Raw genomic sequence first — 16,329 nt, forward strand, 5'->3', positions numbered from 1 at the left:
GGAAGAAGCAGCATCATCAACATTTGTTTCTAATCTTAAACACAACCGGTCCCTCCCAGCTTTGACCACAGTGCTCAGCGGTGAAAGGGTAGAGAAAGGTTAACCCACCACAGAGTTGGCCTGCCAAAATGCAGCGTGTTACCTGATACTTCACCCTGCGATGTGCCCGTACGGCCGATGTTGGTGAGCAGGTGATCGATGTTGGGGAGGGGCTGAGACTCCACTGCACTCTCCTCCTGGGACACAGTCTGAAAGGAGGAAGGAGAAGTTAATGATTTGATTTGGGTATCTTTCATCATAAAAGGTAAAACAGTTTTTTGCTGGTTTGTTAATTTTCTTCATTCAACGTCCAATCAAAAAGCAGGTCAACGTCATAGCAATGTTCAGTGAATGCAGCTCGGTGTTGGGCACCTCATTCTTCCATTAACTTTGCTGTTGTAACTGTGAACTATCCTTTGAAAGAACACATACTTAACTTCTTGGGTGCTGCATAAGTTAGTTGAAACCAATTTTCAAACATGTACTCTGAACAACATCAGGAGTCTAAAGCTGTCCTTTCTCACATGTAGCACACAGCACATGGGAAATACTCAGAAACACCACAAGGGACAGTGGTGTTGCTACTAGAGTGTTTTAGTTGGGGTAGGAAGCATTGCTGCAGTTGTACTGTTACTTCTTTCACACTGATGAGGTTCCACATTTCAACCAATAGGAGAACGAAGCATTACAAAGATGAAAGTGTTTCTTTTAGGAAAATCATGGTGGGCAGATTCTGCAGGATGCAACTGAAAATCACATCCAGTAGCCACAGAATGGCACCAGCAATTTGTTGGTGGTGGAAGAAAAAAAAAAAAACACTAAAATTTTGTCCTACCACTTTTTGCTTTTCTATTTGATTTAGCAGCACCCACAAACCCTCCTTTCCCTTGCAGTCTGCCTCTTTTCTTCGCCTTTGGAAAACCTCTAAGCAATAAATACCGTGGCTGAGCCACGTCCATCTGGTTTTATGTTACTTCCCTCCTTCCTAACAGAGCTGGGTAGTAACACCAATCATGTTTTTGAACCGCAATGTTTTTGTTTTCACTGAGTAAAAACTGATCAATGCTTTCGAACTGATTCAGTGTTTTTTCTCTTTGCTATCTACATTTTTTTTGCCAACTCCCTTCACCAAAACTGCCTTTTTTGTTTTAGTATTTAGAGAAGAAAACAATGTTATTGTAGTAACGTCTGTACCCACCACTGGCTCTCCATTTCCATCTTCAGTGAAGAACCAATCGTACTGCAAGACACGAAATAAACGTGAGAAAATAAAAATTTGTGTGCATGTTTGAATCAGTGACCCAACACTGAAACTCACATTTTGAATGAGGGTCTCCACTATCTTGTACTGGTCGGGCATGTGCGTCACCATATGGGTCATGTTGTCCTCGGTGGTGCGCACCAGAGTTGGGCCGAACACGATGGCCAGGTTCCTCGGTTCCATCTGACATTTTTTTTAAAAAAAGTTGTTTTTTTCTTTTTTTTGTTTGTCTCCAAACTGAGTAACTCAGAACAGAGGGGTCTACATAATTGTATAATAAGACTATAAATTACACTACAGACAAGAACAAAAATATGTAAACAACAAAAGCAACAATGACAACAACAACAAATACCTTATTTTTCTCAGAGTTGTCAGCCACAGTTTTCAGGTGAGCTGAGAGGAACTTGAGGGTCTCGTAATGATGAGCCGGTAACTCGTGAAGCTGTAAGGAAAAGAGAAATTACACAAAACACAAATTGAATGTCTGACATCTTAGTTTCTTGCATTTTGTGTAATTTTAATGAGGTTAAATGTTACAAAACGACTTCTACTCACCAGTCTCTTCAGCACTTTGAGTCTCTCCACTGGGTCCTCTATCCTGTTGGCCTCTATAAAATCTGAGTACCTCTCTGCAGGACGAAAAAAGAAGAAGTAAAAGTACTTTTACAGATGACAGTTCTCCTTTTTAACCACTAGATGGCAAGAAGAATCAACTTACCATTGGTGAACAGGGGCTCGGGGAGTTTCCGAAAGAAGGACTTGAGTAAACTACTGATCACATTGAGGTCCCTCCATTTCTGTACAAAAACACAATTAATTTAGCAAAAGGCTCATTTGGGAAAACAAGTATGATGGTTTTCTACAGCTTCCACTGCTGCTGCATAATGTTTGTGATCCAGAAATACAAGCTTACCCAGCTTCTGCAATAAATAGATATTACATTTTAAAGATTTACCCATCACTGGCCAGAGTACAAAGATGTAGAAAAGAGACCTGTCAGTCTGCAGCTTTTAAAAATACTTCAGGCCATTAGGGAAACGCACTTCAAGGAGAGTTTAATTAAAGCAGCAGCAGATCAATGAAAGGACACTCACATCGTCTTGGATGTCGATATCATTCATGCCCTTGTTATTGAGCTCCTCCTGCATGTTGGAGATCGCAGCATTGTTTCCAGGAACTCTGTAAATGCCCGTGTACTCCAGCCCCCTCTCTTCCACCAGCTTACAGCAAACCTCCACAATCAGAGGCACAAACTGGAACACAGAGGAATGAGGACCGTGTTTTAAAAGGCCCATTCCAGAGCAGAACATTGGGTTTGTGCACTGAATAAAACCAGCCCGAACCTTGTTGGTCTGTGCAGGAGGACAGTCGTCCAGTCTCACTCCAAACGTGACTCCAGGAGATGGCTTCTTCTCGAAAGGTTTCCTCATCAGTCCTGGGATGCCCTTTCGCCATGTCCCTTTATCCTTGGGAGGGCTGGTGTCATCTGCACACACAGGACAACACACAGGATACCGTGAATAGTAGCTTCTAATTACAACATGTCTGAGAAGGATAAGTTAAGAATATGTAGTAAAATCCAATAACTCCTTTTATATGATTGATGTTTAGCTACTGTGTGTAAATCCTGAGCACTTCTGCTTTTATTCTTATCTGGATCCAAATGCTGTCAAATACAGGATTTATTAAGCACAGAATGGATTCGACTGTCAGGATTATTGTGATGCTCCAGATATGAATACAGAACTATACTGACTGTTTTCTTGCAGTCTTCTTGCCACTCTAATACGTTTTGTACTGCTAAGCTGAGCAGTTTCTGGCACAAGGTGCAACAATCTTCAAGTTTATTACCTTTAACAGGCACGAATCAAGCTCTACGGGTGTTGTACTTGAGGCACAGCTCATTGAACGTGTACTTACTTGCATTAAAGTAACATTAACTGTAAAACAATGAGTTATTACTTCCAGAAGTGATACCCTCCATCGTCATCATCAAAACACCTTCAACGCACTGTGCAGTTTGCTCTGTGAGCATTTATGATTCATTTCCTTTAACCATTTGTACCCCTTTAAAAACAGCCTGTAAGAGTTTAACTACAAAGCATTGTATTAACCATATAGTCACGCTGCCTGATCTAAATATGTAAAGGCTGCATAAAGCAGAGGCACCGTGTACTCAAAATGAAAACCAGTGATCAAACTGCCAGCCTTCTGATTTGTAGATGACCTGCTCTGCCTCCTGAGCCACAGCCACCCCAGTAAATGTTTATATACTACTTTTACATAACAAATGAAGGAAGCATTAGTAATTAATTTTATTATTTATCAGATATAAAATGTTCTTCCTTTTCATACCTTTGTGCATGTTCTTCCTCTCCTGCTCAGCTTTGGGTGAGTGTGGGCTTGTTGCTTTGGTCTCTCCTTTCCCTCCCAGCAGCGTCTGCCTTAGCGACTGGCGTGAAGTTCTGGGAGACGGCTCCGTCTTGCTGCCAGTCGGGCTGCATGAGACATGGACACGAAACTTTCAGAGCTTTCCCATGAGCTATGAGACACCTCCCTTCCCCGCTCACCTGCTTTCATGTCACCCTTACCTCATCAAGGTGTTGTACTCTTTGATCTTCCTGCTGATGAGGTCGTGGCTAGTAAAGTCGGCATTCTAAAAAAAGGGAAGACGGAAAAAACGACAGGGCGTGATATGAGACGTGATAACAAATGTTTATGGGAATCTGGTGCAATTGTGCCCTTCAGCCCGGCCTTACAGACTATGACAGATCGTTATATAACCTGCAGCTCTCAGGTGTCACAGGGAGGACTGTTAGAACAAAACATTTGGCTGGTTAGGTCCTCAAAAGAGTTTATATTTCAAATACGGGAAGATGCACCTACTTTGTTCTTCATTTCATCTCCAAAATGTCACAAAACATTCCAAAAAGTTTCATCCAACCAAAACTCAAAGAGATTCAGTTTATTCAGTTTTAGTCACATAAATGTTACCCAGAAGTCCAGAAAAAGAAATGAACACAACGAGTCCTGCTGACAGAACTCTGCAGATGAACACACAAATTCAGCTATTTTATTGTCCCTGTGCAACTGAAATGTAACTGTGTCATCCTTAACTGTCACATTTATTTTGAAATCCCGCATATTTAAAACAAATAATTAGAACTAGAATAAGCACCATAATAAACACCATGGAGTCACAAGCTAGCGTACTCCTAGTCCTGATCCCAAGCTCGGATAAATGGGAGGATTGCGTCACGAAGAGCAACCAGAATAAAATCTGTGCCAAATCAAATATGCGGCTCTATCCACTGAGGCGACCCCCTGGGAAATAAGGGAGCAGCCGACAGTACCAAGAATCACATGAATGTTTACAATCGAAAGAACGCGGAAAGAGCACAATTGAGGAAACAAGTAAATACAAATTTGAAGAAAAACTAACTGGTGTGGGGAGTTTTGATGAAACGCCATGCAGAAATTCTGCATTTATGTAGCAAAGATCGTCGCTGCCTCAGTGGCTTTTAGAAAGCCCCTAATTATTAGAAAATATCAATAACTGAGCGGAAAATTAGAGCAGCACTGTATGTGAGAGAAGAGGGTGGCTTATGGATCGCTAATTTGATATTTTCCATTAATATTTTAATTCGATAACTTGAGTAAAAATATTCCAACAGCTCATCTGTTTAAGAAGAAAGTTGTAAATCTTTGTTTAGATTAGAGCTGTACAACACATGTTCTCGCTGAATCTGGAAGCTGTTTTCTGTGCTAAACATTATGAATTTTGTCCGTCTTTTACAGGAATCAAATTCCCGTTTATCTGCTTTTTAAACCCCAGTGTACTCGCATATGTCAGCCTGTAACCCATGCACTGTACTTCATAAAGTTTCAACAAATAAACAGATGCTAATCACACAGCTATGGGTTGAGAAAAATGTCTAAACTTGCCTTGCAAGAAGGTTACATGCTTTAAAAGCTTTGCTCAATCAAAGGAGATGAAAGCTAATGCGCATGAAAGCCCCCGAGGACACTCTTAGTGAGAACTACTGAGCTGCAAGCTGCCAAATATATCAGTAAAAATCGTAAAATTAAAAATGCCAAACCGCTTATTCAACCCGTGACGAATATGATAATATTGGTATCTGTTTTTATGACTTTATCACATCTGAAAACAAAATTTTTCAAATTCTTTCAGTGTTTTTTTTTTCTCCCGAGGAGATGAGCAGAGTCACAGCACTTGGACTCAAACAACTTAACTTTAACTTAATTTGCCTGCTTATGAAAGTTTGGGTCTTGTGACTGCTTTTTGTATAATGACTGTCCCAACAGTTTGAACCCAAGACTCGCACCTCGTCATCCAGGTTGCTGTTCTCCTGTATGACTCTGATCCAGGCCAGCATGTCTTCCCGGTCCTCAGCCTGGAACAGGTACTCGCAGTCCGACGTGGTCAGCCTCAGGACGTTCTTCCGCTTCGTGTCGCTGTAGGAGATGTCAATCAGGCAGGACTTGATGCTGATCGGCAGCGGCTCATCCACTGCTTGGCAGTTGGCGTGTGCTTGGCCCTCCTTTTTGTCTTTGTATAGGCAGAGGTAGTTTCCTCTCAACACGGCGTACATCTGTTTCCACGGCCGCATGCCGCCTCCGACACGCTACATAAAACACGTCATGAAGAAGAGAATAGTTTACAAAGCAAAACAGCAGGAATTCAACCAATCTTAAAAGCACTACTATTGCTTTATAATCACGGTGTTGTGGACAATATGAGACAAGAAAATCTAAACTGCTCAAGCAAGTAAAACAAACAGCAGAGGAAATATAGATAAGATATCATCAAGAAGGAGCTGTTATGGTTAATAACCCAAATTTCGAGCAGGTCAATGGATATAAAAGTGTGTGAGGCATGATTTCTGTGGCACTGTGTGGGTTTTAAACAGAGACGGTGCACACCTTGGCCTTTTCTGTATGAAGCTGCTTAAAATGCAGCAATCCCTCCTTGGTGGCGTCACAGAAGACGTCTGATGAGGAATCTCTCCTTGACCCTGAATCATCCGATGACCTGTCCACAGCCTGAAACGGAGACGAAACCAATGCAAACGCATGAAAGCCCGAAAGGTTTTCAAGTGCAAGACGAGGCGAAAGTGCACCAGTGATATACAGTAAATTAAAAACTCCTTTTAAATGAATCATTTACAAAAGCAGCATGACGCAACTCCCACGGCTCTCCCAGTTTCCACAATATATTCACATTACGGTGAGAGACGTTTATAATGTGGGTGTGAAACAAAGGTTGCATAAATATCTGAGCAGGAAACGCTGATAAAACAAAGAGCCGACAGTGAGCTCATAAAAAAAAAAAACTTACCTTCATAAGACTTTTCAGACCAGGTATCAAGGACCGCCTAGACAGAAATGGAAAAAAATGTGAGGGCAGCAGAAAGTATGAGATGTGTGTGAGAATAAGCGTTTAAAACTACATCAAATAATAAAACCTGCTTCAGTGGGATTGGTTCAAACAAAATGTGCTCGTTCTCTTTGGTTTTGGAGTAAAACAGAACCAAAACAACCTCTGACTTTACTGCTTAGGAAAGACAACACCCTCTCTTTCTTGAGAGTGTAAAAGCAAAATTGATCAGTCACAGGAGTAAGGTACCCATAAATCCATCCACTGCCAATAAGCTTTCCAGAAATGTGACCTAACAAGTGATCAGTAAATTGTTAAAACTCTGCACACAGCTGATGGACCCGCATCGGAGTTAAACCCAGAGGTATGTTTCGCTTTTTGTGCAGCGCCATGTTTTTACTACTAAACTGTAAATAATCTACTAAAACCTGCCTTTGTTTGTCCTGTTTTTTTTAAATACAAGACTGATAGTGGCTGTTTTCACAAGTTTTTACATGCACTGTTGTGAGAGCATCTTACCCTTTGCCTTCTTCCCGGTAGTTATCGAGGCCTTCATCGTACGACTTGGAGCGCTCAGTTTTAGAACCAGAATCTGACTCAATAATTGTGAGACGGAGAGAATCTATTAAAAGAGGGTCACATAATTATTTGAAACTGTCCCTTTCTGCGCCAAATTCAGCAGCTGACTAACCCTTTGATATGGAAAACACACCTTGGTCATGTGACAGCTGGCGGCGAATGAGAGGGGACGGAGAAGGGGGGCTGGCTGGGATGGTGGTGATGATGGGAGTTCCAGATATCACGGCTGAGGCGGGGATGTGCGCACTCTCCAGGTCGATGCTCGGACTGGACGGTTCATCTGAGGACAGAAAAGAGGAAACTGAGTTCAGCAAGGCAAGAAAATCATAAAACACTCCCCTGAACATGAAGTATAATAGTCAGAATATATCCGCTAAAAGCTTAAACATACTTAAAAAAGGATCACATGAACACTCAGGCTGGTTTTAAAACATTTCTTAAACAAACTGTAGTAAAATTACAACATGTTAACTAGGTTTTTACCCAAATATTCAACTTTTCATATATTTGACTATTTCACTGGGTGGATCCCTCGGGTTGGTTGCTTGGTTACAGAGTGTCTAACATAAGGACCAGGCTGGCTTTGGAAAACGTAAAATGCGAGCATAAATGTTGGACTTTTAATTGCATTTCTAAGTTTCACAGCTTTTTCTACTAATAAAGATCTCCCCCATTTAAATTCATGCTACACCAAAATAATTAAGTTACAGATTTCTGTAGTTTTACACATTTAATTCTTAAAATGTAAGCTCAAAGAGTGCCGCTGACAGGAGGCTTTTATACAGGTAGCACAACACCTGATCCAGAACTGTAATTAGGATTGGCTTTAAACAACGTGAAAAACTGTGTGCATGTAACCAAAGTAAATGTGCAAACGTATCGTAGCAGTCGTAACCAGATTCCTACTAGCGCCCTGTGCATGGGGCTTGTATTGTAGGCAGCCTGGTAGCTCACCTGGTAGAGCAGATGGTCAGAACCTGCATGCAAAACGGTCACTGGCCAGTTTTGCATAGAGTCAAACTTGCAAAGAAGTCATTAGTAATTCTAGTTTTTCACTGAAGTCCATCTCTTATAAATTATGCAAAGATTCAGTGAAAGTTGTATTTAAATTAGGAACTTCATCATAGATTTTCACTAAGTTTATAATAAGATTTTAAAAGATTTTTTAAAATCACTATTATATTAGGGTAAGAAGTAAAGAAGAACATTTGTGAAACTAATATGAATAAAAGTCAATAATTTATACAGCATAAGAAAAAACATCAAAGACAAAAATCATCATGAAGTTAATAAACTACTGTGACTCAATCAGGCTTGTCACAAATGGCAGGCACATCTATGAGTACAGACACAGGCCACTTATTGTTATGAAGCAGCCTGAGCCCGAGGCTCAGAGAAGACAGACATGGTGATGATTCAGGAAGACCTGACAACAAATCAATGATTACATTAAGTCCTCAAAAGTTCACAATTCAGTTTCAAACTGTTCAAGTCAAAAACATGAGGCTCTTCCAGTGTATGACAGAGGTTGCACAACCACAGGAAAGTGAATACCATTAATGGTACACGGCCATAAAGTGTACAGATAAGCTGACGCTGTCACTTAAAGGGAAGAGAGCTGTGACAAACCAACAATTCCAACCATGGCATAATCATGATCCAAATATGTATTTTCCTAACACAGTTAATCTGCTGGATATGCTAATCATACCACATCTTTGAAATGTATTCAACTTAACTCAATAGGAGCCATAATACTGCAAATTAGAGCAACATTAACCAAGGTCTACGTCATGTCTGCTGTCTCAACTTGAATAAACATTGCAGCAAACCGCAATAAAAAGCAGCGATAAGACGTACGGAGAGAAGACTACATGATGCAGACAGAGACTCAGTCAGTCAGTCAGCTGATAAGCACTTCAGTCCAGATAAGCTGCTACAACCCCTTTCCTTTAAATACACAGATGCAGTACAGTCAGCTTGCATTATATCATCACAGGCGAGACTGTGTCATAATGAGTGATATGCAATATCTGCAAAGCGGCAAACCCTAAAAACAAATTAGGAGACCGGTACAGCGAACAAGTAGTTGCAGAAATGAATCTTATCAGCGAATATGGTGATGAAGAAAGTAGGGCGAGACCACACCGCGGATATTGTTACTGAAAGCTCTCTTTATAATAGTGCAGAGCACAAGTAAATGGTTCAACCAGAGACTTCAAACTTGTCAGGTCATTGTGGCACACCTGAAGGAAAGAATACCTTTTTCAAATTCTTACAAATTCATCTCCAGAAACGTAACTGTCGCTGTTATTTAACTTGAAAAGTGCCCTGACTACAAAAGACAAATAGCTAAAAAGAACAACAGCGAAAAGATCTAAAAGACACAATTTCCTTGCAAACTGTTTACTTTCAGTGGTGCCATTTAACGTGAAACATGTGCTCATTGTAGGGTACAGATTCCTGCTGTGAAACCTCTCTTTCCTCAAACCGCAAAGACATCTCCCATGACACTGCAAACCTCATTTCTGCAAGCAAGCCAGATGCCCATTTGCTTTAATCACTTGTTTATATACCTCTAACTCTGTTTCTGGGAAGATGGTGGCAGCCAGCGAGTTTTAACACGTACAATTACAATTTATTTATTTCACTTTCATACATCAAGACTGATTTGGCTTTAAGCAGGAGAACATGCACCTATCCACATCTAGACAACATGTTTGGTGTCTTTTTGTTTCTGGTCAATATAGTAAATACAAGTGTACGTCGTTTCTGTGGGTACAATAAAGTTCTCATAAAACATCTCTACAGATATGACTTTCATATGGTTTTATTTGTGTTCCGTGTGGAAAATAACAGCATAAACTCATTAACCTTCCAGATCTGTTCCAATATATTTACCAAAATCGTTAGAATATAGGCACACTACATAAAAGCAAATGGTGACTCCAATTCAGTCAGAACCACTGTAGTGAAAAAGCCTGTTACTGTATTTCAGTCTGCAGTAATTCATATTATGCTTCAATCACAACTGAAGTACAAATAAGCCTCTACCGCCTTGTGACTAGGAAAAATCGGTGGTTGCCTGGTAACTGCATCGAATTTTTCTGCTGTCACACACCGATGGCAAGCGATTGGGTCACCACTAATGACTGCAAAGCAATTGGACAGGTTGCCTGATGGGAGGCAACCTGTCTCCAAATAATTGCAGCACAGCTTGGACCGACTGCAATCACTCATAGACAGACTGTCACAGGCTTACTAATAGCTAATTTATTGATGCAGACAGATTGCCAACACAGCAATCAATTTACAGCAAAATACATTTCTGTTTAATGTAAATTTCTCTGCATGCACACAATTTTGGATTTTCACCAATTTCTCACAGCTAATCAATAATTATCACAAATAGATTGCACGTTAATGCCAACTTGACCCCAAATTGACTGACAGCTGACTGACTCCACCTTATTGCCGTTTAATTGCCATTGTTGATGCACCAAAGTTGCTTGGAAGACAACAGCTGACTTCCAAGCAACTAGCTCAAAGTCAACAAGATGCCATGTTCATTGCACATGCTGTGGTCTCCAAACATTAGGCAGTATTGCTCTTTTCTGGGGGGTCCCTACCTTCCCGTGGTAGGTAGCACTGTTGTTATCAAGTAACAGGACTGCAAACTGAGCTCAACTTTTTGACTTGCCAGCAATAAAGCTAGTATTTTAAACGAGGCTCATTTCTTCCTCTGAATCTTGGAAATATGTTGTAGTTCTGATTTTCAAAATAAATGCTTGGACTTCAAAGTACAGAATTCACAAACACAAAGTGGATCTAACAAGTAAATACACTGGAGTCTGGGACAAGTCTGCTGTTGCTTGGAGTAATTTAAAGTGAGAGGAAATGGGATAAATAAACAAACTACCCTCCAACTTTCATAGCAAGATAGAATGAATTTACACACTGCCATCAGTTTCTGTAGATTTAAACAGAGGGGATCCAACTAACCTAGATCTTGTCCAAAGTTATTACATGTGGATTTTTTATGTTTTGGCACTCATCCATGAGGGACTCTGGGAAAATCAATGCAAGAAGAAAGAGTCCAGCATGCAGGCTCCAGATGCTTCACATCAAGTAAATAACACGTAAATAGTAAATTAATGAGCTTCAAAGTTACTTGTTGGTTGATTTTGTTATCTTTGGGTAAAAACCACGCTAAACCTCTTTCCATCCTCTATTCTCAGCTAAACTAACTCCATGCTGTTGCTTAATATACAGCAGACTGCCATGAGAGTATAAGCAATATCACACTGCCGTCTCATAACATGATAAAAAAAACAACCCCAGATTGTTCTGATTTAAGGCACATTACTGCTATAGCACCAAGATCTCCATCTAATCTTGATCGAAATGCTGTGAACGAGACCATGAGATGTGAGGGCTGCCTCTGTGAAGTGCTGCTGGAAGAGGATGTGATTAATCCCTGCAGGTTCTAGGACACCAGACAGACACAAGAGCTGCTCTCATTGGATGGTAATGAGTCATCAATGAAGACACAACTGAGGATGCAAGGTCGAGTTCAAGCTTGTCAGCCTCTAGAGTTGTACGAGATTTGGAAAGACAGAAGATGCTTCAAACATTACTCAATAATGTCATTCTATAAACACCTCAACGTGTAAATGCAGCTCTCAGCTTCAGTTCATGAGGAAAAACACAGAAAAAAAAGAATCATCAGAAACATGAGCAGACGTGACATATCGCATGTTTTTCTAGTAGTGTATGTTACATTCTGTTCCCTGCAAAAGAAATACATGAAATAAAATAAACTTTTGGCAGGCAGATAATGTACAGCAGTTGTTCCACTTATTGTTTGGAAGCTTACAATGAAATGTAATTGAAGCAGATTGCTGCAGGAATGCTCTCATTTCTCCGCTATGTCATAGTCCATTAGGACGATACGCTTAGGTTTCTTTCTCTGTGCAACACTGGTGGAAATATGAGATGTTTCAGGGAGTGTGTGTGCGTTTATTGACTTGGAAAGCAGCTCTGTGAGTGCGTACGTGTGCATAGTGTGCACCCTGTGTACTTTTTCTGTGCTGCCCTTTCGGATGCCGAAGGATTGTCTGAATATGTCATGCTTACTGGCAGTACCGTGTCACGTTGTCCCAAGTTCAAAATGCTGAACACAAACATTGCTTAACAGCAGCAAAACTTTTTAAAAATTTAAATTTCTACACTGAACAGTGTCCTTTAAAAGGCAGTTTACCACCAAAACACAGGTTAACTGGATTCATTCTTATTCACACTGAGCAAACCTTGCAGGGAATTCCCCCACCTGATTATGCAATAGTATAGCCATGATGACATTTAGACACAATGTATTTCATTGTAGCAGCAAAAGTGGGGCAACAACGGACAAGCTTAAAGTTGATTTTTAATGCATTTTTCTGATGAAATGCTACAGAAACAGGAAGTTCAGACTAATTTTTTTATTATAATTATTTGGCTTCCATGGTTTTTGGTTATGGTGATTTTTATTTCCTTTAAACAGGAAGATACTGAAGGCGTGTCTGCATTTTTGTCCTCAGGCAACCAACAGTGGAGAATATCACTCTCACCACCTTAAACTGTGGATTTTGAGATGGGAGTGTCATGTGGAAGGAAAATATGTTTCTCACTTTTCATTTGATATCACTTTAAACTTGGGTTTCTAACTGCTAAATATGGAAATTACATGTGAATTAATTATGAATTAATTACTCTTTTTTTAACATTTAATAAATTACAAACATAACCAAAACATGCATGAGAAGGTATCACTGGGTATTATAGATTTTTAAAAAGATTTTATAAAAACCCAAGGAACCCCTGAAATATAGCTATGAGCAAACCAGAGTGTGAACTCAACAGCCCATTACTGCATGATCATTTCACCTACAGAAAATTAAATATGTCATATGTCTTCATCTATTGATCTATAAGAGTGTGTTAAACTACTGATTGTATTTTTACTGTGAAGTTCTGCCTGTCCTGCAAGATTAATGCCCATTGTCATGCATGGCTAACAGTAGCATTCAACTTTTCGATACAAAGCCTTTTATCTAGACTCAGTATTTACACATATATTATTTCAACACTGAAGCATGTCAGTATTTATTTTATGTAAAACCTCTTTTTATTTAAAAATGAACTTGATCATTTATGACAATTAATTTTAGTCACTTAAGTCAAAAGAAGACAGTTCTTCGCATCCCCAGTTATTTATATTTGGTGGCATGGCTCTAGTCTTTCACCTTTCCATCTTTCCTTGATGCATTCATATGTTGAAAACCTAAGACGGGAGAGTAGCAGCAAGGTCCTCGTATAAAAAGGAGCAGGCATCAATGACCACAGACATTATTTAAGTTAGACACAGCATAAATTGAAGAGGTGGGCAGCAAAGCGGCTTGCAGATGAACAGCAGCGGTAAAGCAGCTTATATAGCTTATATAGCTCACCCTATGTAAAATCAGCCAAATCATTAGCTGATGTGAACTCACACTAAGATCATTTGATCTGTCTACACTAATACTATGCTAAACTCTATGCGTAGTGCCAACAGGTGCCAACAACCATCCTCAAATTAACTGCAGTCTGAATTTTCTGCTTCCAAGTTCTGAATGGGGAAATACAGTTTTACCTAATAAGTAGACATGAAAGCAAGATTGTGCCTGATGATTTGATGGCAGCTTTCTGATAGTTGAAGCTTAAAATGAATTCCAGCAGTACTTTAACAAAACAGACTGTTCTTGTGTCAAATTTGTTGCTATAGAAAGAACATATAAAGATAAGGAGGTCTTACCTATGAAGGGGATTGAATCCAGAGAGTCATCCAAGTTGTTGGATCCGGACTTTTGCCGTGTGTCTCCCAGCCTTCTCAGATGCATCTCCCTGTAGCTGTCACTAGACGTCCAGCACATCGCTGCATCTGCAGAGCCTGCTTTCACTAAGTGTGGTGACTTATGAGTCACTCCTCTCTGGTTGTCGTTAACAGCTATTACATAGGACGGAGGGCGAACATGAGCAGTTCCAGAGTTTTTGTCCCTTCTGAGGACCACAACGGTAGCATCAGGTCCTTCAACACCTTCTGCAAGACTGCCGTTAGTCCATACAAGAGAATTAGCGGAACTAGAGGTTTCTTTGACCTTTGGCTTTTGGGTGACAGCTCCATTACTGGTAGAAGCACTGCCAGCACTTTGTAGTTGTCTCTGCGTGGGCAGTTTAGACGAAGGACCAGAGCAAGAGGAGGATCTGGCTGCTAGCCCCGCCTCTGACCTGCTCTCTATTTTCAGACTGTCAGCCCTGGACCTGAGCTGCAGGTGCAGAGGGGAGGAGTAGCCCATATGGTTGCCCATGATGTTAGCTCTTTGGTCTTTTAGAGGGTCCATGGGTTTAGTGGAAGGTATAGCAGGTGAGGCGTCTGAAATGGCATTTTTGACAGGCAGACGTGACGGCCTCATTATGATGCCATCTGTCCTCGATGGTAGTGCAGAATCTGTTGTACCTTTAGTAAACACAGGAGCTGCTAGAGGCGAGTTGGAAAATCCCTGTCCTTCTTCCTCTTGTCCAGTGAGACTCCTGTTTAGATGAGGTAAAGCCCTCAACTCAGATCCCTGCCTGCTAGCCCTGGCTTCCTCTCCCTGACCCAGCTGAAGCCTGTCCTCCACTCCCAACCTGTCTCCAGAGAGACGCCCACCTAGCTCTCCGGGATGCTGACCCAGGTAATCACAAGACCGAGCACGAGGTTTGGTGACTCCTGTTGGGGTTGAGAAAGGCAGAGCATCCTGTGAAGCGCTACGAGGCCAGTTCCTAGTTGTTATCGTCCTCTCTGCCCCGCCTCCTAGCCTCTCCTGGGAGGCGCTGCGTAAAGGAGCTGTCACTGCAGCACCTTGACTACCTGTATCCACCCCACGGTCACTGGATGCACTCCTGCGTCTAACCTGGGATTCCAGTGCCCCTCTCTGACTGGCAACGGGAGGAGATGTTGTTCGTTGCTGGGTGTAGACAGAACTAGAACTGGAAGCTGCACGCAAGGTGTCCAAGCGTTCCTGGATGGTGCGGCAGCCATAACTGTGCAGTCTTTTGGCATCAATATAGTCCTTATAGGTGGTGTAGTTTTTCCAGTCAATGTTCTGGTGAGGGGAGGTGGAGGGAGCTGTGGGAGAGGGTGAGTAGTGGTTGGCGCTGGGTGAGATGGCAGTGGAGAACGTGTCCTGCGAGGCCCGTCCAGGTGGAGATAAGGTGTCAGGATAGATTCCAGGTCTAGAAGTTGAGGAAGGGGGGTAGACTGGCATTTCTGTGGTGCGTGAGGAGGGGTACTGTAACTGAGCGCTCCCAGGGACTGAGGGAATAAGGGGTCTTGGTCGGGCCGAGCCAGAATCTGTTGTAGGACCATACCGGTTTTCCTCAGTCCTGTGGCTGGGTCCAGCCCGGGCCACCCGAGACCCCCTCTCGATCTGATCAGGGGGCACTGTCCTCACATTGTCATTACAGACACACACCACTGTCTGAGACTTTGACGTCTGCTGGGGAGGAGAAGGAGGAACAGGAATTTCCACCCGATAGCTCTTCTCTGTGGCGCCCCCTCGCCTCCCTGGTCCTTGAACTGGCCCTCTGGGAGTCTCAGTGACAGTGACAGGCTCTGATGACTGAGCCATGCCTGCAGCCTTGACTTCTATCCGTGGGTAACATATGGGAGGGGGCTCAGGGATATTCTGGGCATTTCCGCTGTATGCCTCATTTCCTTTGAGGTATGCATCCTGGGAATACGCCTGCAAGAGATTATAAGAAATTATATCACTTTGGTTGCAGAGAGGTTTAAGAGCTAAACCAATCCCATCACATCCACAGAGATCAACCTAACCAGAGAACAGATATTTTAAACTCTCTTAAAGGACAAGCATGGAGTGGGAAGTGCTGTAGAGTTGACACAACAACACTTGACACAAATATAACTGGTGCAGACGCATTTCCAAAAATATCCAAGAATACAAAGAGTGGGATATCCATTTTTGCC

At 41.6% G+C, this 16,329-nt stretch overlaps 1 protein-coding gene across 7 annotated transcripts in view; it reads right to left on the reverse strand.

Moving 5' to 3' along the window:
• arhgap21a (Rho GTPase activating protein 21a) overlaps window positions 1–16,329 on the reverse strand; it is a 104,769-nt gene that overhangs the window by 7,475 nt on the left and 80,965 nt on the right. For 6 of the 7 annotated variants that reach the window (XM_085468021.1, XM_085468020.1, XM_085468017.1 and 3 more), the window contains 16 exons: window positions 14,116–16,084; window positions 7,414–7,560; window positions 7,221–7,323; window positions 6,663–6,699; window positions 6,248–6,367; window positions 5,650–5,949; window positions 3,895–3,959; window positions 3,659–3,801; window positions 2,647–2,789; window positions 2,398–2,556; window positions 2,022–2,100; window positions 1,859–1,932; window positions 1,656–1,745; window positions 1,358–1,483; window positions 1,238–1,279; window positions 143–248 (listed from right to left, as the gene is read on the reverse strand). In XM_085468021.1, coding sequence (XP_085324147.1) covers window positions 143–248; window positions 1,238–1,279; window positions 1,358–1,483; window positions 1,656–1,745; window positions 1,859–1,932; window positions 2,022–2,100; window positions 2,398–2,556; window positions 2,647–2,789; window positions 3,659–3,801; window positions 3,895–3,959; window positions 5,650–5,949; window positions 6,248–6,367; window positions 6,663–6,699; window positions 7,221–7,323; window positions 7,414–7,560; window positions 14,116–16,084 — 3,703 coding nt within the window. The remainder of the gene's footprint in view (window positions 1–142; window positions 249–1,237; window positions 1,280–1,357; window positions 1,484–1,655; window positions 1,746–1,858; window positions 1,933–2,021; window positions 2,101–2,397; window positions 2,557–2,646; window positions 2,790–3,658; window positions 3,802–3,894; window positions 3,960–5,649; window positions 5,950–6,247; window positions 6,368–6,662; window positions 6,700–7,220; window positions 7,324–7,413; window positions 7,561–14,115; window positions 16,085–16,329) is intronic. The other variant, XM_085468019.1, reaches the window with a different exon arrangement.

Source organism: Copadichromis virginalis, linkage group LG9 (genome assembly GCF_057382275.1).
Source record: "Copadichromis virginalis isolate Kocher_CV1m ecotype Utaka linkage group LG9, C_Virginalis_male_GT1.1, whole genome shotgun sequence".
NCBI classification, from domain to species: Eukaryota; Metazoa; Chordata; class Actinopteri; order Cichliformes; family Cichlidae; genus Copadichromis; species Copadichromis virginalis.